This window comes from Diprion similis, chromosome 8, assembly GCF_021155765.1.
Source record: "Diprion similis isolate iyDipSimi1 chromosome 8, iyDipSimi1.1, whole genome shotgun sequence".
NCBI lineage: Eukaryota > Metazoa > Arthropoda > Insecta > Hymenoptera > Diprionidae > Diprion > Diprion similis.
Genome location: NC_060112.1, coordinates 9,044,523 through 9,069,674, shown reverse-complemented (window position 1 = coordinate 9,069,674; position 25,152 = coordinate 9,044,523). Strand labels below are relative to the sequence as shown.

At 35.7% G+C, this 25,152-nt stretch overlaps 2 protein-coding genes across 13 annotated transcripts in view; one reads left to right on the top strand and one right to left on the bottom strand.

Annotated features, from left to right (window-relative positions):
- LOC124409085 (histone-lysine N-methyltransferase 2C-like) overlaps window positions 1–5,724 on the bottom strand; it is a 67,697-nt gene extending 61,973 nt beyond the window's left edge. For 8 of the 9 annotated variants that reach the window (XM_046886476.1, XM_046886479.1, XM_046886480.1 and 5 more), the window contains exons 1-3: window positions 5,555–5,724; window positions 4,473–4,656; window positions 358–526 (exon numbers count right to left, since the gene is read on the bottom strand). In XM_046886476.1, coding sequence (XP_046742432.1) covers window positions 358–526; window positions 4,473–4,623 — 320 coding nt within the window. In that variant the 5' untranslated portion in view covers window positions 4,624–4,656; window positions 5,555–5,724. The remainder of the gene's footprint in view (window positions 1–357; window positions 527–4,472; window positions 4,657–5,554) is intronic. The other variant, XM_046886478.1, reaches the window with a different exon arrangement.
- A 5,609-nt stretch (window positions 5,725–11,333) lies between these two features.
- Window positions 11,334–24,722, top strand: LOC124409096 (organic cation transporter protein-like). 4 transcript variants are annotated; one of them, XM_046886500.1, is made up of 11 exons: window positions 11,404–11,519; window positions 16,980–17,291; window positions 18,225–18,381; window positions 19,898–20,156; window positions 21,220–21,412; window positions 21,717–21,822; window positions 21,989–22,092; window positions 22,634–22,848; window positions 23,173–23,348; window positions 23,548–23,782; window positions 24,137–24,722. In XM_046886500.1, the coding sequence occupies exons 2-10, from the start codon at window positions 17,020–17,022 to the stop codon at window positions 23,737–23,739; spliced, it is 1,674 nt and encodes a 557-aa protein (XP_046742456.1). In that variant the 5' UTR covers window positions 11,404–11,519; window positions 16,980–17,019; the 3' UTR covers window positions 23,740–23,782; window positions 24,137–24,722. The 4 variants fall into 4 exon arrangements, with proteins under 4 accessions (XP_046742459.1, XP_046742456.1, XP_046742457.1 ...); XM_046886501.1 differs by having other exon boundaries at window positions 22,634–22,852; window positions 23,177–23,348; XM_046886503.1 differs by lacking the exon at window positions 16,980–17,291 and having other exon boundaries at window positions 11,334–11,519; window positions 22,634–22,852; window positions 23,177–23,348.
- Window positions 24,723–25,152: the final 430 nt, after the last annotated feature.

Below are 25,152 nucleotides of genomic sequence, written 5' to 3'. Positions count from 1 at the left end.
TTTTCCAATAATACGACAATTGGATACATGGCATTATATTTCAACATATTGAAATTGTATGTAATGCTAACTATTTTAGCTAGATAGCAGATACAAAATCAAATTGTACCGCCTGTCAAAATTTTTTTTTACAACTGTTCTTTGACGTGGGAGACTTGTTGAAAAATGAAAACTAACTTTTCCTGGAGCAGGATCTCAGACTCGAAAAGGTTTGTATTAGCATACTTATAAATTTCAGCAACTCTCTGTGCTGGATGATTCACTAATTACAATCTTTGATTCAATTATCACTGATATTGTGGAACGAATTAAATACTATAAAAATCATAAATTTGGATTTTTCAGATGGTTTCTTACCCCTTGCCTCTTGTCATCCCTCTTCCAAAGGGTCGATTACGTACTCCTCGTACAAGCGGCCTCTCTTTTCGTGGCCTTCCAGGGCCCCTCCTGATGTTAAGTGGCTTTCCTCCAGGGAAAGGAAATTTCTGGCACCGCATCGGATCATGAAATACTTCATCATGAATTACTAAACAAGAAACAGAATACATTATAAATATTGTGCAAAAATGACGAAAATATTCGTAAAACGTTACAAGACATGTAATCCAATTGAAATACATATGAGAGACTGCATGAACTTTACATTTTTACTTTACCACTTTTTTCACACTCACCAATATTTTTGATAAATGACCAGATCTTAGTACCACCTAATAGTATGTTCTGTGACGATTCCTCGTTTTCTTTCTTACTAGTATATCTTATTTATTTACCAGGAAAATATCAATAGATAGAAGATTTGTAAAAATTGACGTATACCAAAACAATTTCGACATTGAAATATTTTACTTTTCGGAAGTTTTGAACTAAAACGGATAAAAAAATTTTTTTCCTGAATGCCAGTTTTAGGGAAAAAATAGATTAATTTTTATCGTCGAATGAGCTATCTTTAATTTTGTTGTAGATTTTACATAAAACGCAAAGACTCTAGACATGTCTGGAACCTGTGAAAAATCTGTATAGCAGGCTTCACTGCAGTTCCCGAGTAATAGAATACTTTGTACAAGAAATTACATTAATTGAAATATATTTCAACTTATGCAGCATTCTAGCTGAATTAAACTTATTTCTAGCAGACCTATCAAATTTTCTTCATAGTTTTTTTATATGATTGTATGATAACAAAACCAGAAACCTGAAGAATTGTGGAATGCAAAACCATGTAACTGATAACAAATGTATTCAATTAACAAACCATTCGAATTGATTCCAGTTTGTTGAGAAGAATATTTTGAAAAATATACAAAGAACAAATGCGTCTTTTTCTTTTACAGAATTTTGAAAGTGTTTTCTCGTCACATACGCCCCAATCAATTTTACTCTCAAATTTTTATTAATAAACTATATTCAAAACTTTTCTGTAGTACACATGTAGTTTTTTTTTTACTCACTTTCTAGGCCTAGATATGAAAAAAATGCGACACCAAAATAAGCGGTTAAAAAATCTTGAAGAAGATCATAAAAAGTCTAGTATTATCTCTGAAGTAATATTAGACTCTAGCTCATTATCAGAAATATTGATGAAAATCGAAAAATATAGCTGAGTTCATGAAAATTCCTTGTCTAACAATAAAATATTTAGAGTCACACCATGTAATTCTCGACATTTTCTGTCAATTAATCATTTTTACCATTCGATTACTTTGATGTATATGATTCTAATTTGGAAGTCATGCATTACTAAACAATCCAGTTAACATCTGGTACTAATCTATATGAATACTAGATAGTTGCTAAAAAAAATTCTCATGGGCAAGTGCATACCATCCGAAGTTAAGTATTGATACTCGCCAAACAAAATTAGTTGTTAAACTATACAGCAGTAAATTAATATAAGCATTAATCAAATGATCTCGACAGACTGCCAAATCACTTTGTAATAATAATGTGATGAAGCTATCTTAAGTGTAATTATGTGAAAACATGCATCATGATATGCTGTGTGTTAATACAACAGAAATTAATATCACTTGAAAATTATTAATGGAAATCTTAAATGAATTGGTGAAAATAATTTGATACGTCACACAAGTCACAGAAAGATAATAGCAGCTTTACAATGTCTCAGATTATGATGGTTCTGAATAATATAAAAAAAAAACATTAGTTAGATAAAAATCTTAGAAATGCATTGAATTTTTAATACAAAAAATGAGGTTATGTTATGTTACAAAACTCTGTCAAGATTTTCAAAAAAATTGAAGAAGCTGCATCTTTTTGTACAGTCAAATAGTTTTTGTTTAATGTTCACTGCAAGTTTAAATGTTTAATAGTACTAAATTGAATAAATCATAACAAAGTAAAATATACTCAGTTTTGGAAACTCAACTTGATCAAGGTCATTCCGATTTGTAAAACAGTGATTTCTATATCAACATTTCGTTACGTTAACATTACAAAATTCAACCATGTTGAATTAACAAGCACTTAGAATCTTTCCTTCGTCATTGACAATGTCTAAATATATGTACAGTACGAGGCTCTGCTATGTATTATTTTGCAAAAATTATGTTCTAGGTAAAGGGACTTTTTCATATATTTGGTCTGTATCGGTAAAGTTTGCACAAAGTGTAATATTAATCTAAAAATTGTAATGAGAATTGTGAAAAAACATCAAGCTGAAGCTAGAAGTCAAATTTAACAGCTAAGATTCCCTGAAAGTATTAGCTTTCTATGAGATGTGATAAAATTTTAATCACTGAGCGTCAGTGCATTATTCCAAGCAAGTGTGGTCGCTAATTGTGGCTGGTAGTTTCAGCTACATTGAAAATATACAGCTGGAAAACAAATGCCATTGTTGACTAGAAATTGCTTTTTTAATATGCAATTGTAAATACTTTTTTTTAATTTATTCATATTCACATTGGTAAAATGGGCTGCTATGCACAGACAACTGCACTCGAACAGACAACTCGAGGCCGATGTTCAAGGATACTCTAAAATTGGTTCACAATGTAAGGAATAAGCATTCAACAAAAATATTTCAGACTATACTGCAATTCCTTATTTCAGCCATGGGTTCTTGTCTTTAAAGAATAATACCTGAGTGAAGTTATATACACAGAACTGGTAGTAGAATCTTCGAAATATTTATGTTGTGGAGGGAAAGAAAAAAAAAAATTTGATGAGCATTGAACATAATTTTCAAATATGATTTGCCTTTTTCGCACTATAAGCTGTTTATGAGTTACGTGAAGGCAAGATTTTGTGTAGTTTCTATATTATCGAATGTATTGAGAACAAATAATTTTTTTTTTATAAACAATGAATTTTTTGCTCATGATATGAGGTGCTTTATTTATTTATTTTTTTTTTCTTTTTAAGGATACAATCCTAAGTAATTCTGATCAGTTGAATTATGGTAATTTTACTTGTTGACAATTATTGTAAAAGCAATCAGAGCAGAAAAATTCATGGCATTAGGAGTTTTATATGATAATCGAGGATGTTTAACACACTACAATTTCATTCAGTTTTAATTAAAGTTTGAACAAGTGTACGAAAATATACGGGTTTTTTGTTAATGTGTCTGAAATAAGTTTAGATTATCTAGATATGACTTTGAAGAGGAACAGCTTTTATTGTATTTTGGACTTCTTTTATAATTGACCATGTTTTTCACAAGACAAACCGAACTTTTTAAAAAAGAACATGATACTATTGTAAAATTTTATGCCTGTGAAACTTTGATAACACAGAAGCAAGAATGCATGATGCTGAAATTCCTAATGTTCATGTAACACTATTTTTAATGATCAATCTTTATGTCGTAATTTTAGAATTGTCTGAGATTGATCAAACTCATATTTTTCAGACTTGACATTTTCTAAGGCAATATCAAACTACGAAAGATAAATTTTTTTTCTTAAATTCTGCTACCTTAGCGTTACTAACTAGAAACTTGTATGGTTACTGGAAAAATCAACTGTAGCAGCATATTTAGGTATGTAAAATTCGAAAATAATTGGGAGAGTTCTAAAAAACAAAATATATAGAACTGAAGTTGGGGAGCTTAGAACTTGCTTATTAGGTGTGATAATGAAACGGACACATGCAGTTGAAACTCCTGCGGAAAAGTATTAACCTCTACAACTACAGTATCATAAGATCCATGGTAGGTCAATCGGGCCAAACATGACAATTACAGGTGAGAGCCACGGGATTTCTACATGCGACCGACCTTACTGTTGACTACGAGCACACGCCATTGGAATTTAAATCGTAAGCCAAGAGGTTAATCATATACTCGACATCATATTGGTGAATACACAAATGTGCTTTGTGATTGGTTTCAAATACAGATTTCTAGTTGCAGAAGGTAAATATTTAAGAACACTACCGTGCCGTTCTATTTTCAGAAAAATAGCTAAGCTTAGCTCATTATATTACCAATCCAAGTTTTTAATACTAACGATTGCCAGGTGTTGAAACTGGGCCAAGCAGTTGATCAGAACTTGCAGGAGAAATAGGGATTCCTCCACTATCCTCGTCATCGTCATCTCCATCCGTCGCCTCGTCAAGATCCATTTCTTCCTCTCCTTCCAAGCGTTCTTCGTCATCCATGACTCAATCAGGACTGGACGCTTTCTACCTGCATTTCCAATAGAATTGTAAAAGACAGTTGGTATAATTACGTTAATAGTCAGATAATGTTACGTCTTACGTCATTACTGTTACGTTAATAGTCAGATACAAAGTCAAATTACATTATCAAGTGACTAAAATTGTTCAAAGTCATAAGATCTGTAAAAATTCTGACATTGGGAATTTCAAAGCCTGAATTCACGGCACAACAAATGTTTTTAAACACTGGTGGTGTTTTTGAATTACTATTTTCTTGTGCACAAATCTACAGTGCAAAGTTACTAGCCTGACAGAAGATGTGAATCGCTTGCGCAATTACAAACCATAAACGCTCTGCTTTGACACATACAGGGATCGAAGCATAATTAATGCATACACAATTTAAAATCTCTCACAAATTAATATGTCAGCATTTGCACGATAAAACATGCGCTTTTAAACTGATTGTGATCGAATCAGACATTGGTTACTCAAAAAAGTAAGTAAGATTTACATCGAACATTACAATTTTGAGCAGCAATGAAGTTCTGGTGCGATATTTGGACGATATATTGCGTGCGGCAAGAGCACAACATATTTTCCGTTCGACTACGAGAGGATGGCGTGCCATTCGCGCGGCTCGGTGTCGGCGCTGGCCCCACTTCGAAGTGTACGAATCTAGATATATCATCGATCAGGTCTCTTCGGTATTAACACGTCAAAAATATCTCGAAGCATGATATTTGACTTCATAGCTGTTCTCTTTAATATATTCAAGAGACTAGTGAGCAAAAAAGAGTGACTGGATATATTTACAATCAGGAAATGGGGTCTGTTTGCAAAGCTTTAAGAACGATGGAAACGCCATTGCTCTGTCAGGGTTTGTAGGCTATAAACACACCCTATACGCTTTAAACAATTAAACGCGTACCTTCTTATTACTGCTGTAGTGTTAATCGTTTCATCACAGTTTCAGGGATTGGATTTCTTGATTCTTCGTTGGAATTAGCACAGCTTAACCAGGTAAACATCTTGTAATAACAGAAAAAATGTCACAATCTAATCGAACGGAAGAGTATGCAACAGACAAACCGCTGGAGTCACGGAGACTGAAAACCGGCCGGAAAAAGAAGAGACCAGCTACGTCAGTATCGTATGTGACTACGTTCAGAGTCCCATAGGTGGCATTTCCGAATTGCAAGATGGCCGAATGTGACGCAGATGTGACCACTGACTGAAATAGAAGAGGGTGCATTCCGAAACTAGCTGGCAGCGCTGAAAACTCACTAGGACAGAGACGGAGCTAGTCACAAACTCGGCAGCGCAAGAGAGATAAGAGATTGCCGATAGCACTGGGAGCTAATTTCGGAACGCAACCAGAGTTATACATTTCAGTGTCCGGGCACAGCCTACAGTAGAAACGGTTGGTAGTGGGGGAAATTCTCAGTTTAAGGCTGGCCCTGAACATAGTAATAGCCACATATAGCGTTCTTCACTGGTTGTACTTAAATTTCTATTCTAGGGTTGTACTGAGTGTGAACTGAGTGCGATTTCACTAGGATCCCGCTTCTGCTATTTGTTTAACACTAGGAAATTGGAAATTCAATAGTGTGAACTAGTGAAACCAGTGGAGAACGCTATTAATACTGGCACGCTCGCGTCGCCAGTCTATTCTGTCCAGTGTGGATAGGCTCCCGCAAACGTTAAACAAAGACAGGAATATTCTCTCCATCGGTGAAAGAGAGATAGAGTACTAACTAGATTCTACCTACTTCATGGTATCTCAAAACGAGTATTTGAGAAAGACAGAGTCCATCTAATTTTCTACCTTTCCCGGCAACACTCTCTCGGACAACGCCATATAGGCGAGCGTTCCAGAATTACTAGATTACAATGGAGTGTAAAATCCGACCGACCCGCTACAATGGTTTTCCTTTTCTATTTCATGGTCCAACTAACCACGCCTAACTTCAGTATGAGAATCCTGTGACAAACCGAAAGTTACTAGATAAACGCTTAGTTATTCGAATCTATCCCCATCTAGTCGTACCGCTAATTGAAAGCTGGACTTATCGGCTGCATTATCGGCATTATCGGCAATTCTGCTTTACACGAAGTACTTTTGTCGGTAACGATTAGTGCTCTGCTATTTAGCCGACCAAGACAGTTAACTTGGCTAATTATCTGAAAATTAGCTGGCTAAAGTAATTAGCTGGCCGAAATAGTCAACCGGTTAACTGGCTAGGCCGGCCAAAAATGGCTAATCAGCTAATTTTAATCGGTCAAACCTAAAAATGCAGAAAACCAACAAGCATATGAATTTTTCACCTTTGGTACTCGAACTTCTAACTAAAATACTACATAAATAGACGTTTGTTACTTAAATTTAGAGAAGTTTTTGAGCATATCCGATTTTAATGTTATGGATATAGTATACTGACTATTGTTGGTAAATAATACGTATTAAATCATCCGAAAATATCCAGAGCTAAGTAAGTGACTTTGAAAATTTAAGCTAATCAAGTGTCACGATTTGACGGACGTTAATTTTTATTCTTAGCTACGCTGATTATTATTGATTCATCAACTTTTCAGGCATCTTAGATAATTGGATGACAATAATTCTGTAATGTTAATTAATATAATAAAACTTGTTGCAATTGCACGTTCGAATTTGAAAGATGAAAAATTTATCTGCTCGTCGATTTTGTACATTTTAAGGTTTACCTACCTGGTTAAGATTAGCCGATTAGCCAATTTTGGCCGATTAATTGTTTCTGCTAACTTTCAGCTAATTAGCCAAGTAAACTATCTTGACCGGCTAAGCCGGCAAGATCGTACAACACCAATAACGATGCTGTAACATAACCAACATCACACACACACACACACACACACACGCGGGCGCACAAGGATACCATTGGCGACACCAAAATCTACTGACTTTCACAATTCCCCTCCTCCCCCTTGCCCTGTTTAGGTCAACAACCTAGAAGGAAACACACATGCTACGTTTCAGATTGTCATTCTTCGGCCGAAGCCGAAGGTTCAATCATGTTTAGAGATCTTAACAATGACTAAAACGTATACATAACCATGCAAAGTGTGTACTGGTATTTTGTTTTATACATTACAGTGTTATAATAATTTAAATATATACTTTAAATGATTAAATTCTTGCTTTCCACAAATTATAATTTTATTCATATTTATTTATTGAAATGAATTAATATAACACTAACATAATACCAAACGAGGTTTCGAGAAATGATAAAAAAAAACTCAGATATAAGGCAATTAACCCTCCGCCAGCCAACATTGACCATGTCCTCTACTTTAACGTCATTCTCACTTACCAATGTCTCAGAAATTTTTAATTATTTAGCAATTTTTACTGTAGTTAACTAATTCAACATTTGTTGAGGCAAGCTATTGGAATATCAAGTAGGGACCTGAAATTGATAACTTGAATTTTTTGGAAATTTTTGAAAAGCCCTCAGTGGGGGAAAAAGATCCTAGGACAAAATCGTCCGTGTTAGCCGGCAACGTCAGTAAAAAATCGCATGGCCGGCGAAGGATTAAACAGAAATAGTCCATATAAATTATAATCTGTTTCATAGAATGAAATTCCTCTGTTTTCGGCGGCTGTATACAAAATTTCGGCTAGTTTTGGTTCACGCCAAATGCGTGGCCGGAGGTGCTTTTTTGGGTCCAAGGTGTCCAAAGCCGAAGCCAAAGCTTCAGTCGGTCTATGCATTAGAGCATATACCTATACTACTTGAATTAGCTACCCATGCCGTCAACCTCGCAAAAACTGCAGCCGAAGAGATGAAAGCGTGAAATATATGTCCCCGGGATATTCTGTCTCTCGCACACTACATTTGATTAGCTAAGAGGAAACGTATCCATCAATCAAGTGTAGAAGTGCGAGAGAGATGGAGTATCTCGGGTTATAGGACATATTATATTTTTTTCTTTCTCACTCCTTCACTACACTTTCTGAACATGCTCCTTCCAGTAGTATAGGTATAGGTATAATGCTCCAAGGTCTATACATATTTCACAAGTCGCAAAATTCCGCCGAATCTTTCTATTAGTGTTTCTGATTTTCTTTAAATTTCCCTAACAGTAGCCCTTTCACAATTATGTAATCGAATTTCTCTGAATCATTCTGAAAATACATGACAGTTCTATCAAAAAATCTACACATTATCCGTGATTCCATGAAATTCTGTTATACCTGTGTCGGTTCTAAAAAAAAAACGTAATTAATATATCAAGGTATGGAAATACTGCTTTGAAATATTATTTGAAACATCGTACATGTTATGAAGTAAGAAAAGTCTCTGTTGTGAAATTAGGAAATGAAGTAGAACGGCCTTACAAGTACAAATGAAACAAACCTGGAACCAACTAGTCTGGTTGTAAGTAAAATAATATTGAACTATCATTGAAAAAGCTACCCACAAACGAAGCAAATCCTTGAATTATCAATCTCTACATACCAATAAACACTAACTCTCGCATGATATAAATTCATTTCGGCGCTACTTACAGTGAGAATCAGTTATAGATCGATTATTTCATTTTTCGATTTCATGGCGGTGACTCTTCGTACTGGCTACGTTTAAAATATTGTATTTCGCTGTAGTCAATTTCGTCTGACCGCATCAAAGTGTCACTTATTTCGACTATCATCAAAGCTGTTATTACCGCCATTACGCCTCATTTCTGCAAAAATGTCGCAAATACCGTAATTCTAAATGCAATGCTGTATATTATGAAGATCCTAATATTATTCAATCAAGGTCAATTACACGAAATGATTGTGAGATAAAAGCAAAATAAGGTCCTACAATTGAGACCGCATAATTGACGCGTAAGTAACTGAGGCATAACTTTCGAAAAAGATGTGCTTCAACAAGATCGAAAAGTTGCGACCTAACGCGAAATGGTTTTGCACTGATAAGACGGTAAGGAAGCTGGCACAGAAATTTATTATACCAAAAGAGAGAGAAACCTTGAAAATTACTTGAGGAAGTTTGCAAACCAACTAATATTTCCTACAAGGAAAAAAACCTAATCAACGAGCGACATATCATACCAGCGGATATTCATTACAAGGAAAATTAACACATTATGAACGCGCGAATGGCTTTATTACTGAGTTTTTCAGTAATATAATAATAATATGACGATTGAAAATGGAGAGCGAGTAATTCACGCATAAATAACTGTGGCCAGTTTTGTGGATTCGATGTAATTTGTGGATTTTATCACATCGAGCAGACCCCAATAAATTTTTCATGATAAAAACCACTATAACGGCGTAACCGCAAAATTCGATTGTACTATAATCTGAGAGCGCATAACTTAATCTTCAAGATTTTATCATTAGTTTTCCTAAATCTTGTAAATTTAAGGACGGGGGTCTAGCTGTTGTTTATCCGTTCAACTGAAAAGAATATTTTTTTTTCATTTCCACATTGAGCACGAAATCTTCATTACGCGATCCGACAGCGTATATAAGACTCAACTTGGATACTTTTTCAAACATTCTTTCACGCTTCCAAAAATCCGGGATCAAATTACATTGATCAACAAATTGATATATATATATATTCTTCATATCTCTATATGTCTTCATATCTGTATCGTTCATATCTCTTTCTCTCTCTCTTTCTTTCTCTCTATATATGCATATATATATATATATATATATATATATATATGATAAATTAATCATTGTAACAAACCTGCTATCAGCCGTTCAGAGTCAAATGTTCCTTAACTGAAGTCGCGAAGTACTCGAAAAATCAGGAATGTGGAGCAATCCACAAATCAACTCATATCAGCATTATGTTTCTCACTCGAAACCCTCCAAGTGTTGTGTCAAACCTTTTCTCGTATCTCCTTTAGTTTCCGAAACTGGGATGATTAAAAAAGACCGCCCTGTATGTATTTAATTAATATAAAAGTCCGGAGCGGGTAAAACAGTAACTTTATTACCCGCATTTGGTCCAGAATCGCCAAAATCGTGCAAGTGTTACAAAAAAAATGATGTGCGCTGCATAAAATGAAACGTTATGAAATAAAATGTTATGAGATCATCAAAAATTGAGTCATACATTTACATAACAATTTAATTTAATATCACTGTTTCCATTACATTTTGTACCGTGTAGTGCACCTTCTAGGGTGGATTCCGACCGATTCAAGGCCAAAGCCTCAGTCGTCTGTTACCATCTACTAAACCTTCAGAGCAAACTACACGTGTGGTCTTGAATCAGTTCAGTTGAATCGGTCAAAATCGAATCTCGGGATCGGGGGGAAATACAATCTCCAGAGTAAATTGTGACCATCCATCCCCCATTTGCTGACTCGTTTGGCATGGGAACCATGTCCAACAGCAAATAATGCCACGTTTCTGGCACATGGTTTCTGGATGCTAAGTATTTCCCAATCCCAACAACCTACAGACTCGTCATTACGATCCGCCAACCGTGGCATTGAAAGAAAATGACATGCGTGCGCAGTTCAGGCAAGCGATATGCGTGCGTGTTTTTCTCTTTCATTGTGCCGGATTCGGTTTAATTTTATCTTTGTCGAACTCACCGAACTCACCCCACCCTTTACGCCTGCTCTCTCGAGTTCTCGACATGCCGGCGCCATCAGCTGGCAGTCTCACTAGTTCCTCGTTGCGTAGCCGAGCTCTCTGCGTTTCGTTTTGTAACCGATGATCCGTTTCCGTGTTACGTCTGATACACGTGCGCCGCTTATGATTACACTCCCTATTCTGAACGACTTAAATTGCGAATTTAGTGTGATGTGGAGGTAACATTTATGCAACCCGGAAACTATTTCGAGCAAGGATTTACTTCGGGCGAATTTAACTTGTGAGTTGAAAATAATTCCTTAGGGTTCCTACACGCTGGCCCCGTCCAACCTAGAGTCCTTACAAAATAAACGGACTGTGTGTGGATCCTGTACATTTATGCTCCTCTTCATACACGTAACTGTGTCATTTGTCCGACGGATCGTAATAGGACGCGGTGTTGAACAAGCGAAGCCGCGATAAAATTGGAACGAAACTTGTGAAAAACGATTGAACATACATCATTTTATAAGATATTAATAATTAAAGGGAATATTGGGTTGGGTTGAAGACAACCGCGTGGATCGTCGGCTACTCTGTTATCGCTGTGATTCCGTGCGAACGGATTGAAATTTTTTATCTGCTGCATCATTTCCGTCGTGAGATCTTCCTAAAAAACTGAACCTAAACTTCGTATAAAAAGTCAACATTAGAACAGTAAAAAAAAAAAAAGTTAATTTTTTCGTTGTCAAATGGCCGTAAATAATTAATTTTCGTACTCTTTTCGTTGATAATTCGTACACGGAATTCAGTTCAGTTTATAAAAAACTTGTTTATCTATTAACTCTATTTAAAAAACATGAAGCTGATATCGCGAGTCAACCTTGAATTATCGCGACAAAACTATTTAAGCTACTATTGCGAGAAAAACGTGTTTACGGTTTGACACCAGATTACAGCTAGGAAATTATGAGGATGAAGTTGCATATTTAGGAAAAATCGTTACTTCGCACCTTTAGGATTGTCTGAAATTTCGTTCTTTGTTTACTGATAAATAAAATATATTCGTATACTTGTACTCGTCCATATAATTCGTTAGTTGTCTTATTATCCATAAACTAATTTTCAGATTTCACGAAACAGTTCAATTAAAATATCAGCATTTATAAAACTGTTGCATTTTTTATCCCTCAGCTCCCCGACTATAGAGTACAGCGATTGTTATACTGACAGATAAAGAGTTACTGCGGTGATAATATAGAAGTTCACCAAATGTTTCGTAATCCCAAAAAATAATTGTACATACTCAGGAAACCATAGGTGAATCCTGCTAAAACCGACTTATGAACGAAGTGCAAATAAGTTTTATTGACGATGTTTACATATGTATTACGCTTCACCGCGAAACTGTTAAAGGCATTTGTGTCGTGGTATTCATACAAAGCATTTCTGGTGAAAAGCAACTTCCAAACCACGCGCGGCCGACACCGACACGTGAACAAGTTATATAATGATATAATGTTATTTCAACAACAAGCACAGTGAATATTATAATTCGAGAAGCGTAATCGTACAATTGATATTGTAAACATGAACCGCAGTAGTAAAACTGTGAAGGATAATAGAAATTGAATCGGTAAATCCTGATTTTTTTCTATTGTGCGTTTGAAAATGTTATCCGATTCTTTTCGAGCGATTCCGACCTTCATCGAGAATGCACAAAGCCTCCTTTTGTGTTACGCGAGAGTTGAGTTTAATATTCATAAATTCAACTTTTTTAAATGAAGTCCACCATCTAAATACAGTTTAAAAAGAAAAACGGGTTTTCAAATAGTTATTCAAAGAACCAAGATTCGATACTCCTTTCTCACAGGCGACAGAATATTTCAAAGTGTAATTAGTTGTAAGTTGACTGTATTAGTGTAACGTTGCTGCAGCGATGCAGTTCTGTATGAAAATAGTCGTTATTTCACAACTTAGAATTATTTGAAGTTTAGTAATCCCGCAATCAAGCAAAGCTATATACTCATATTTTTTTTAAACTTAACTGTAACACTTCAAAATTCTTATGAAATTAAAAAAAATGGATTGTTTTTTTCGACGTTCCGTCACGTTAACGTTACTAACTTTAACCTCGTCCGAATACGGCGATTCTTATACAATGATTATGAGTATGCCTTTCTGATCAATAAGGACTCTCTCCTTATTAAACAATGAGATCTGTAGTAGGCAGACATTAATATTATATGTTGGAGGAAAAATTTTGCCTAGGCCATCAACTATTGCGTACTTGAGCTGTTGTTAAGAATTGCAGGTTCACTCTATTCTATGCATTAACACCGAGAAAACTACACAAATAATTTTATTTTTCAACTTTTCATCTTCAAGTATTTCTATTTCATTTATTTTATTTTTTTTTATCTATAATTGGAGTAGTTTTATGCCCATTAGGTAACATAGTGTACGGAGTTAAGTGTGCTACAGCACAAATTTTAGGACGAACCAATAGAACAGTTCTGCCAATTAACCTCACAACAATCCTTACACTATGATAGTTAGTAAATCTAACAATAAAACATTGCTTGCAGAAAGATTTAAGTCAGTCGTAACCGCTGAAATTTATTTAACATGCTCATCATTTGTCTTCCAGTATTTACCAAAGCTGAAATTGGATTTTCGAAAGTTTCAAATAAGTATGATGTATTTCACGCCAACTAAACTAACATTGGACCCTGATGATTTTTCACCTATTTTATTAGCATTCGTCTCACGCTATTTTTTTATCACCTACTTCTTAATTCACTGTTATGTGCACTAGATGTTTTTCTTATATTTGATTATTTGCTAATTGATAAGGCCGAGATGGTGGATAATTCATATTCGGTAATGCCACCTGATTATGTATTTGCAAATGTTACAAGATTATTTTTATCGCGTTGTATTATACGATTTGTATCAGTATTTTTCTAATATGACTTTAATACCTATTTTCTAATACCTTGATATAGTGCGTGAATTCTGTTTTATTTGTTTATTGTCGGAAAATTCTTCGGTGTCTACGCATCGTGAATCGTCATGAATGATGATGAGATGACTAAGCTCAGACTATTCTGCAAGCTTTGGACTAAAATATATGACTTTAAAAGCATCCGTTCAAAAATAGTGTACATATTGTCATTTGTGCTACTAGTGCGGAAAATGGGCAATTTCCGACGAGTGGGAATACAGCGTTCGGCACGTGCCGCCAACTCTGCACTTGTACTCGCGTGAACGCAGCTTGAGTCCAGACGAGCGTTGTAATCACACGAGTCAGATATCGCCCATTGGCACGTGTGGCAGACGCTATTTGTTCAAACACCTGCGCAGGAAAGTTTGCTTTTGTATATAAAATCGAGCTTTTCAGTTGTGCGCATGCGCCATAACCTCGTTTCACTATACCGTTCGAAAATGGGGCACTTTGTGCACGCCTCCAGGCTTCAAAATTTGAACTTTTCATGCAGGTGTTGGAAAAGAGATATTTCATCACAACATTGAAAATGCAACACCCTGTATAAAAGATCAACTATCGCAGCAGCTTATTAAGTTTTCAATTGGTTCAAACATATAATTTGGGTCAAGAAGAGGCACGCAAAAATATAAATTAGGCTTAATTGAAGCAATTAGATACTAAGTCTAGAACCTGATGTTTATCGAGGTTACAATTACTTCTGGTTACATGGGGAGTATTTAAACTACAGTTAGCCACTGTTTCACATACTTCAATGCCAAAAAATAAACTGTGTTTAAAAGAGTTGAACTATGCATTAATTGATGGTTCAACTATTAAAACCATGATAGTCACGACTTCGTTCGACATTCTGTAATCACAATTAGCAACGAATGTCATGATACGTGGTGTGAATTCTTACCGCGAAATTCTGTGGCAGGCGTTTGTTCTGCGATAGCCAAGCTGTCATAAAAAAGATTTCATCTTGACGTTGTTAAATCGAACAAATAAAATTCATTCTTCGTGCTTAAATTTTATATATCACGCAACTGCAAAGCATTATTTGTATAAAACTGAACGGGTGGATAGTAATACTGGTAATTCATGTGGAATGAAATAATGGTAGAATGATAGAGAGATCGCTTTGAGTATAAAATGGAATAATATAAAATGCCTAGTTTAGTATTAGGTATGTTCCGATAATTCGCAAAAATGTATACTAAGCTGGTCCTTATTTAAATTGAAAAAAAGCTAATGAAATCAATTGGGCCTTATTCAAGAAGCTTCAAACAGTAGGTACCCAGTAATTTTATTGCATTAAAATAATTTCATCCCTAATCGAAGTTGTCTCTGTAGGATACAATCCTAAGTTAATTCGAGACATAAGAGTGACACGCAAAGGCAAGATCACAAATCGAGAGGTACACATGGCGAGGTGGATTCTGACCGATTCAAGGCCACCGGTGTCGTCTGGATGTCTGCTACCATCTATTCAACCTGCGTAGCAGACGACACCGATGGCCTTGATCGGTCAGAATCCACCTCTAGAGGTGTACACGTAATATGTTATTGACATGAATTTGAAGATTACATCGTAGACGATGGATCACGCAACTTCTTTATTGCATCAATTTTTCGATTGTGTATGTACATTGTACATCGTATTAGAAAAAAAAAACTGGTAGAAACTTGGAAGCTTATTGTGCCACTCCGATGACTAGAACAAGTTAGGCAACACAGTTAGGTCCACAATCACGTGTAATTGACCTGCCCAGAACCCTCAGCCTCTCATCAGAACCGGTTCCAACTTTGTGAAAGACGATTGTTAGTTTATCCTGCAGGTATAATACTTTGTAGATTTCAATTCAAAGGTGTTCAATATTTAGCAGCTGATGAAATATATTCGAAAATCGAGAATGTCCTAGTTTCTCAATACAATATATCTCGGAAATTATTGATTATACTGTCTAGCCTTTCAGCCGCACGTTTCCCTTATCTTTTCTGATCGCCTGTTATCTACAACTTATACTTATTAACTCTCCCACATTTTTCACAGTATCTGTTTAGGCTCTTTTCTATCCTACTATCTCGATCCGGCCTGAAACTAGAGACCTTGAGCGCTCACGGTCCTCCCAATTGCACTTATTTGCAATCAGCAACATCTATTCCTCAATATTATCAATACAAAGTATATACAATTTCATTAGTAAAATTCTTCGTACAATTTACAATAGAAAATTTTTATTAGAAATTAATGTATCGACTATGAGTAACGGTACGAAAAAATTGTTGGTGAAACAGTTTTAGTTTTGAGTAAATTTTGGAGTCATAATATACAAAATAACATGACGAGATCTGAAAGTGAATGAAAATAAAAAATACCTTAGATTTTCAGATTTCTCGAAGACTTTCTCTTTCCCTGGAAATTCTAGAATGTATACTGGTCCGTTAGTGTAGAAAAACGTTTCTAAATCTCATTAAGGGGTCGAATGTAGTTTGGAAACTTTGAATTTTTCGCTGAATTAATTTGTCAGGAAAGAAATATTCCTGAATTCTTGAAGTGCATTCTCCCAAACAATTAGCTCATATGCGAGTAAGTCATAGATATGTTTGGTGAAACAGCTCACTTCAATCTATTACCTTGCGACACTTTAAATAGCTAACCTTGCGTAAAACGAATCAGTAAAACAGGGTTAGTTCTCTTGGGGCAATAAATTCTATTCACTTATTGTTTGTTTTACCATTGATTTTTAATCGGGGGATTTTTTTTCACAGCTAAACGTGTAACTGGCAAGATACTTAGCCCGTAGCAAGTATGAAGAGTCGTCCTAATAATCGAAGGCCGGGTGACCCCCAAGGAAGCGACATCGAAAGTACCGAACCTCTGAGACTCAACTTGAAATCTTTTGATGATATGCTGCCACACGTTGGAGATTTTGGGTTTTATCAGTGGCTCTTACTAGTCTCGTTAATTCCATATTGTTTTACGTACTCTGTGCTTTATTTTGGGCAAATTTTCATCACTTTGGTTCCTGAAACACATTGGTGCCACGTTGATGGATTAGGAAACTTAACAATCGAGGAAAGGTACATTCTTTTATATTTAATTTTACCTTTCAGGTTTTAACGAACAGAAGATTTAATGTGAAATAGTTGAAAGTTGACTCTCAAGCCGATATACTACCTTTACTGTCAGCGGAGAGGTTCCGAGTAAAGTCCGGCAACGTGGTGGGCAAAATTGAATCGACGATTTAACTCGCATAATGAGCACTGTGCCACTTTTTCAAGATCTTGTTGAATATTTATAAATATACTTTTTTATACATCAATTGAATAGTTATTAATTATAAGTATATCTAACGATAGCAAACATTTCAAAGAGAGAATTGTTCAAATATGAAGTCACAATTACCCATATAGTTATGCATATTGCGATCTTTGTCTGTAGAGCGGCGCGAAAGATTAAGGGGTTATCCATAAATTACGTCACACAAATTGTATGGTTTTTGACTCCCCCGCGTCCTTGTCACAAGTAATCACATTCATGTAACACCTTGCCCCCTGTTATTACATAGCTCATTTAGTAATTTTCAATTTAAAACTTGATTAAAACAGCACTCATAATATTATCATTTTTTTTTTCAACATCTTCAAACATATTTACAATTTTCACGTTCTCAGATAAATGTAAAAAAGGTACATTCATATATTGTCTTTACTGAAAAAATTAATCATCTTGCGTGGAGTATGGACTTTCAAACTATGCCTTTATATTATTTATTACTGACATAGCGTCTACTTCGTTATCTTTTTGGATAGCAATGGAAAAATTAGAAGTGTCAACATCTTCTTCGTCCAGTCATAGATCATCGTGGTTTGCCATTTTGGCTTTGTCATTTTATAAACAACCCATGCTAGAAAGAAGTCACTTGTGTACGCGTGACAAGACCACTCAGGCACTCATATATAAGTAACAAACATACCAATAAAAATAGTATCAAAGCTTTTTCACTGTTGTAGACGTAACGAGAATATACCACAGTTAAATAAAGATCCACCTTATGACACTTGTCAACGGTGGAATGACAGTAATGCTAAGGACAACAGCTCTTTAGTGAGTTGTACCACTTGGGAGTATAACTTGACGACGGTTCCGTACATGAGCTTGGCTGCCGAGGTAAGTCGTTTATAAAAAATAATTGAATGCCTCCGCTTACCATAAAAATATGTTTTCAAACAATTGGATATTTGAAGGTTTTATTTAACATTTGCTTTAGTGTATAAGCTTGTGAATAATTCAATAACAAATTGAATAGATTTATAGTATCAGAATTAAGCAAAACAACAAGTGTGGCCAAGATGGTGGACTTATGTCAGGCAGATGTAGGGGGTTATAGACTAAACTAATGCTTGACAAAAATCCTCTCGTGGAATTCAAAATGAATGTGCACTTTATAATCACTTCAAGATAGCTGCAATACAGAGGGTCCGTTTTCACGTCATCATGATTCGCATTAGACCGTTTCGCACACAAACATAGTGCAGCCAACCTTATTCCACACGACATTCTTGAACACAAAATTATCTTTCTCAAGTATTATTCTACACGAAAGTATTCTACACAGCTCTTCCCTAGTATTTGGTATGCTATCATTCGACACGGACTTATTTTACTTATACACCGGTGTTATTCGAAACGGCGCGGCCGTTCTTCGTGTATGAATAGCATATTATGTAACAAGAGACAAAAGTTGACAATTGCGACGAGTGTGAAGTTTGCGCCTAAGTCAGGGTGGCGATCACACGGGTTGTCACGAGGGGTCACGGATACATTTTTGGTTTTACATACTTGAATGTAAAATTTCACGCCCTATCGATTCCCGATGTCAAAAAAGGGGGTTTTCGTGGAATAAAAAAAAACTTGACTTCGGCCTCTTTGAAAAATATCTGAAGAAATATTCAGCCGTCCCGTTACTTTTGTGACACCCTGTATAATAGTAGTTGAGTGACCAGAACATCCGAGATCTAAGATCATAAAAATGACGATAAAATTATCCAACGCTGTCAGAAAAAATTAAAATTCGTTGCTTACAAGGTTGTCCTCCGAATTTTTGCGCTGACGAAATCTTCAATGATTATAGTGTGATCGATACTGTTTAGGATAGCACTTTCAATGCAGCAAATAGATAGTCTGGATAGTCATGGGATAGTCCATCATTCTGCATACAAGCTGTATATTGATCTTTAAGTATATATAACTCTTCTGTGCGTTGTTGTGATCGTGTAACTTCTGAACGACTTGATCGATTGAGGCCACATTCATACAATATATTTGTATTGTCGAGACGATGGTTTGTAGCTGTATAGTTGAGAAACACAGATACACAGGTAGCTTCATGTTAGGTAGCATTAGCCAAATGTAAGAAAAAGATAGGAATACAACGTGTTTCATGTATGTTGGTCCAAAGCTGTATGATCTGCAAATTCTAAATTTTGGAAACCTGAACGAATCAAAAAAATGATGCGTAGTTCTATGGGGTAGAAGCTTTTTAAACTGCTGCACAATAAAAGAAAAACTGGTCTACGGAAATTTTTTTTTTTACAAGATCTTGGCATTATCTTCAAACTAAAAGGATACACATACAAAAAAATATTGTAATGGACATAACAAGTGATATTAATATTTTTACTAGCTCGATTGGGTTTGCGAACGTTCTTACTTGGTCTCCACTGCCCGATCAATATTCTTCTGTGGATCGATCGTTGGTGGTATACTCTTCGGATGGCTTGCGGACCACAAAGGGCGAATCCCCGCCCTCGTTATTTGCAATGGAGTAGGTTTACTTGCTACAGTAGCCACCGCCTATGCTAATTCCTTTTGGAGCTTTGCCTTAATCAGATTTTTCGCTGGACTATCGTTTGACAACTGCATCAACATCCCTTTGATTATTGGTAATTATACATTACTTTCCTAATTTTAACAATGTTCAAAAGTCTATGAACTTGCTTGAGATGTGAATATACAATCCAAGCAATATGAGCCTGGATTCGGTACTGGACGGGGATCATTTCTGAGAACTGCCGAATGAAGATTCCGTGGAAATGGGGTATGTATTGACAACTGCTGTGTGTGTATGAAATTTGATGTTAATGATAGTAAAAAATTTTCTTAAACCGAACCTGGGAAAATGGAAACTAAATAGCTGATTGTGATCTTCGAGAAAAGTAGGATCAACGCGTTGAGTTCACGTATCATACTTTGCTTGCACACTTTCAACTTACAAAGTGTGATGAAGATTCGGTCACGTGCCGAAAAATATTTATACGATTCACTAAACGCATTACTGAAATGTTGCATTTCTTGCAACTCCGCAATCAAATGTGGAAAGGCCGCATATGAAGCAGTGAGCTTATAGTAAAATCAGTTTCATGTTTCCGTTTACCAGACAATTACAAAATCTCGAACCAGAGTAATTTCACTTCATTCAATTGAAATATAGCATGGCATACGTGCATCAAAGTACTCTGACTATTCTGTGAATTCAAACACTGCATATCTTGTAGCAGATCCACCACAGGCATATTCCATGTATATCTAAGCTGCCTTTGACATTTTTATTACAGTGTACTTCCTTGAAACCGGAAGTAACGCACGCCGTGTATGCCTGTAGTGGATCTGCTGTAGGATGCGGAGAGTCAAATTTACAGAAAATTGTCGGTATGTACTGAGAGCTAGACTAGAATTAAATTACGACTGTTGTCATTAAAAGTAGCATCTAGAAGTAGTTGGTAATTAGTACAGTAGTTTCTACTGTAATTCGGACAAAACTGTGATACTGGCATTCATAAGGGGGCACAGCTGATGAGTATTTTATTGATGAACATAAATGAGCAAGTGCATTGGAAAACCAGTGTCGACTCTCAATAAAAAGTTTGTGCAATTTGATGCGATGTGGTCAATTGAATCGTACAACAACCACTACTGATATTAATTAATTTGTTTTTGACTGATTAGTACTGGAGTACGTGGCAGTGAACAAACGTAGTCTAGTCGTTAATGGTGCCTTTGGATTTTACTTTGCACTGTCTAGTACAATTTTACCGTGGATAGCCTACTTCGTCGCAGACTGGAGAATTCTATGCTATGTGTTTGCAATTCCACTTCTAAGTGCCATAGTCACGCCATGGATACTTCCAGAAAGTGCCAGGTGAGGAGAATATCAATTTACCGTCTAATTGAGTAAAACTGACGGATATAAACGACACAAAGCACAAAATGTTGACCGGGAAATTTCTGGTCAACGTTTGAAAGGGTTTATAAAAACTTATTAAGTACTCGCTCCTCAATGACCGTTATTGCGGATTAAAAAAAAAATACGTCCTTATACTTGTATGGGTCTTCCTGTTTGAATAGCTCCTTTGTAGAGACGTGAACATATTTTGTATAAATTTCGACTAAATAATACTGTGTATAGTTGTTACTTCTGCTAAATAAATCTTTCATTGTTAAAGGTGGTACTTGGCCTCTGGTATGGCAGACAAAGTTGTAACAAAACTCAAAAGAATAGCACTATTCAATAAAAAGACTCCAGATCCTGCTATTTACGATGCCTTTATGGTTAGTATGTATGACCATATATAATTCAGGAGTATCAATCCGACACTGCCTGTACACACACGTACCATAGATATATAACCGATGGATATACATATAAACATAACAGAAAAATCCACATTGCTAGTCTCTTCATACTTTTCTGTAATACTTGAGCAATTTTATACAGACCAATCAGGAGAAAGGGGACTGTGAGGAGCAAACGGCTACAGTCCTGGACTTATTTAAAACACGACGCTTGGCAAAACATACGATTCTTGTGACTGTGTTCTGGTAAGTGTGTAAATAACTAGATATCGACTAGCCTGTATGTGGAGTATTCTAAAAAGTTTCGAATGATCTTACAATTAGACTCAGAGCTTCATCGATTATTAATTAAATTCTTTATTCAATAATATTTTGTGATTTTTTGTATATTTTTTAACATGTAGTTTTCGCGTATACAATTTTTTTTCGACTTGATATTTTTGTTACAACCAACTTTAGTCACATATGACGCAGAATGCAATCTTATCACTTCACGATCTCGTCCTTGATAACGATCTAAATGATCCACGACAAATTAAAATCGCCGATGTCTCGAATTCTAAACCGCATAAATGATGTTTTTTTTTTTTTTAATTTTATTTGATTGTGCTATAACTCATAAGGAATGAGGATATTTTTATTTTCTATTCGCGATATAGCTAATTTTGCGCGTTGTCCCCTATAGTGGGTTCATAAAAATGCACTTGCTTCGAATGTGGTTTACATTGGTTTTCGAACCAATTATGCACGTGCCCTTGATTGATTACAATGAATAAATAATTTCTAGGGCACTGATTGCATTGGCTTTTGATGGACACGTTTATTCCCTGGAATCGCTATCAGAATCCGTATTTCTGTCATTTACACTTACAAGCGCAACTGAGTTTCCTGCTGGGATTCTTCTTATTCTGATATTAGATCGATGGGGCAGACGTGCTTGCTCTTTCGTTCCAACAATTTTGACAGCCGTTTGCAGTTTTTTAATGATATTCATAACGACAGGTGTGTATCCGGCTACCGTCACGTTAATTGTTTACCACAATTTAAAACTCGTATTTCAAGACTTTCGAAAATATTATTATACTACAATTATAAAATTACGTTGTTGTTGTTGTTAGTCCTGAAAATTTCGAACAACAAATATCGTCTAAATATAAAAATATTCACAGAAAAATAGTGGTTCATCCTAGTATTGTTCACATAAATCTTGATTTCTGATTACTCTTCATGTTACTTAATTGGTAAAAGCTTGCTCTTTCAATTTTACAAATCGTTGCATGACCAGATTTTATCGATATTATTTGACGTAAGTTTTTCACGTTTTAGGTACTGCATCATTGGTACTTGCAGTGACTGCTAGGTTTTTCTTGAATATGGCAGCAAACATTGCTCTGCAATTTGCGGCTGAAGTATTACCGACACCCGCTCGTGCCCAAGGCGTTGCCCTTGTTCATATATTCGGCATCATAGCACATTCGATGGCACCTTACGTTGTTGAAATGGTAAGGAACTGCGAGTTGATGTCAGTACATTACAAAAGTCATATAGTATCCATTTGAACTTTGTTAAGTATTTTCTTTCAAGTCTAAATACTTACTAACTACGTGATTGATGAAATAAAAAATTCAGTCATTTCTAAGCTAAGAAAAGCTGCATCCATTGCAAAATTGTTGATTTGACTGCAATAATTTTATTATACAGGCACACATATGGGACAAACTACCTATGATAACGCTTACGGTAGTGTCACTTGTAGCAGCAATTCTAGTGTTGCATTTACCCGAAACTATGGGGGAGGACTTACCACAGACCCTTCAAGAAGGTGAAGACTTCGGTAGGGAGCAAAAGTTTTGGTCTGTACCTTGTACTGGAAAAAAGTCTAGGCCAATTTGAATATCCCTACCTTACTAGATCACACCGTATATTAAGTATTTTGTGACATTGAACCACTAAATACACGTTACAATACCCCCAAACCCTCGGAGCGGAGCCAACCATGACCGAACGAACCTGGAAAAGTTTCGCCGAGAGGAGACTCACTCTGTTAACAGTGCTCCCACCGGACACACCGTTTTTCCTCCAAGAGATATCTTAGAGAGAAGAAACCATCGCAACACGCACTCCATCCGAGAGATAGGAAGGAGACATCAACCCGGTGATCCCACTAAGGTTAGACCGTGGTTTTCGCAGCTGGCAACCTTTTCCCTTCACCTTTCATTCCCTCCCACATCCCTGTCTCTCGTCCCTTCCTTCTTCTCCCAGAATTAGTACGGGATAATTACCCGTTACAATTGTGATAATGATAATATGAAACGAAATAAATACAAACTAGATGTTCGAACAAGGTGATATTCATGTTATTAGATCCGTTGAGTAATAGCTTTTATTCTGTGCACTGTTTGATATTCTACTATAGTATACTGAAATGCGCTTAGCGTTAGAACATTTTCTCGCCCATCCTTCGGTAATCCGATTATGGTGACTAAACTAATGGAGTATATTTTGAAATCATTCAACAATTGATTATAAGAGATTTTGGTGGTTTTAAATTAATCCAGCTATTTCCTCTAACAACCGTTACAGTATATGGACAGGCGTGTAATCTCAGAAAATTGTTTCTTTATATTTCTTAAGTACTCAATTGCTTTGTATCATAATTCCTGCATTGAAGTTCTGTCACGCATACGCATCCTTAATTCACATTTCTATTATACGATACACATCATATGATAACTTACGTGCTGAGTGATCTCGTTGTCAGACTTTCATATTCAATAAGAAAACGTCTGTGAAAGACCAGAACATTTGTACTTACCTGAATATACACTACCTGTAATAAACTAATAATTATACAAAATGGAACTTACATTTTTGAATCATGCTATTTTTATTTGATAAACAATGAAGTTTCTGCCTCTGATAGTTTCAGTTAGTATCGGTTATTCTTGATGCTTTCCTTTCTGTTGCTTCAAATATTAGTCGTCTTACTTTAATTTCACTTTGTGTATGTGTCTCCAAAAGTGATTACAAATTTTGCACGAATTACACGTAGATTGATAGGATTAAAGTGAGATGGTATAAATTACAAAAAGATTACAAAGATTACAAAGTAATTACAATGATTACCAGGGTTTTAAGGTTTTCAATGATGGCGTAAAGACTACTAAGGAACTCCACAAGATTACAAGGATTCACAAGGGATTACAAACATTAAAAGTGATTACGAAGATTATAGGGATTTCAAGAATTGCGAAGGTAAAATGATGAATGCATAGTGATAGCAAAATATTACAAGGGATTACAATG

What these genes read in the sequence shown, in the direction of transcription:
- LOC124409096 (XM_046886500.1), top strand. Translation starts at nt 17,020, where the DNA reads ATGAAGAGTCGTCCTAATAATCGAAGGCCGGGTGACCCCCAAGGAAGC. An exon ending in CAACATCCCTTTGATTATTG is followed by an intron (nt 20,157 to 21,219) that starts GTAATTATACAT and finishes TTGACTGATTAG; the next exon opens with TACTGGAGTACGTGGCAGTG. An exon ending in ATACTTCCAGAAAGTGCCAG is followed by an intron (nt 21,413 to 21,716) that starts GTGAGGAGAATA and finishes TCATTGTTAAAG; the next exon opens with GTGGTACTTGGCCTCTGGTA.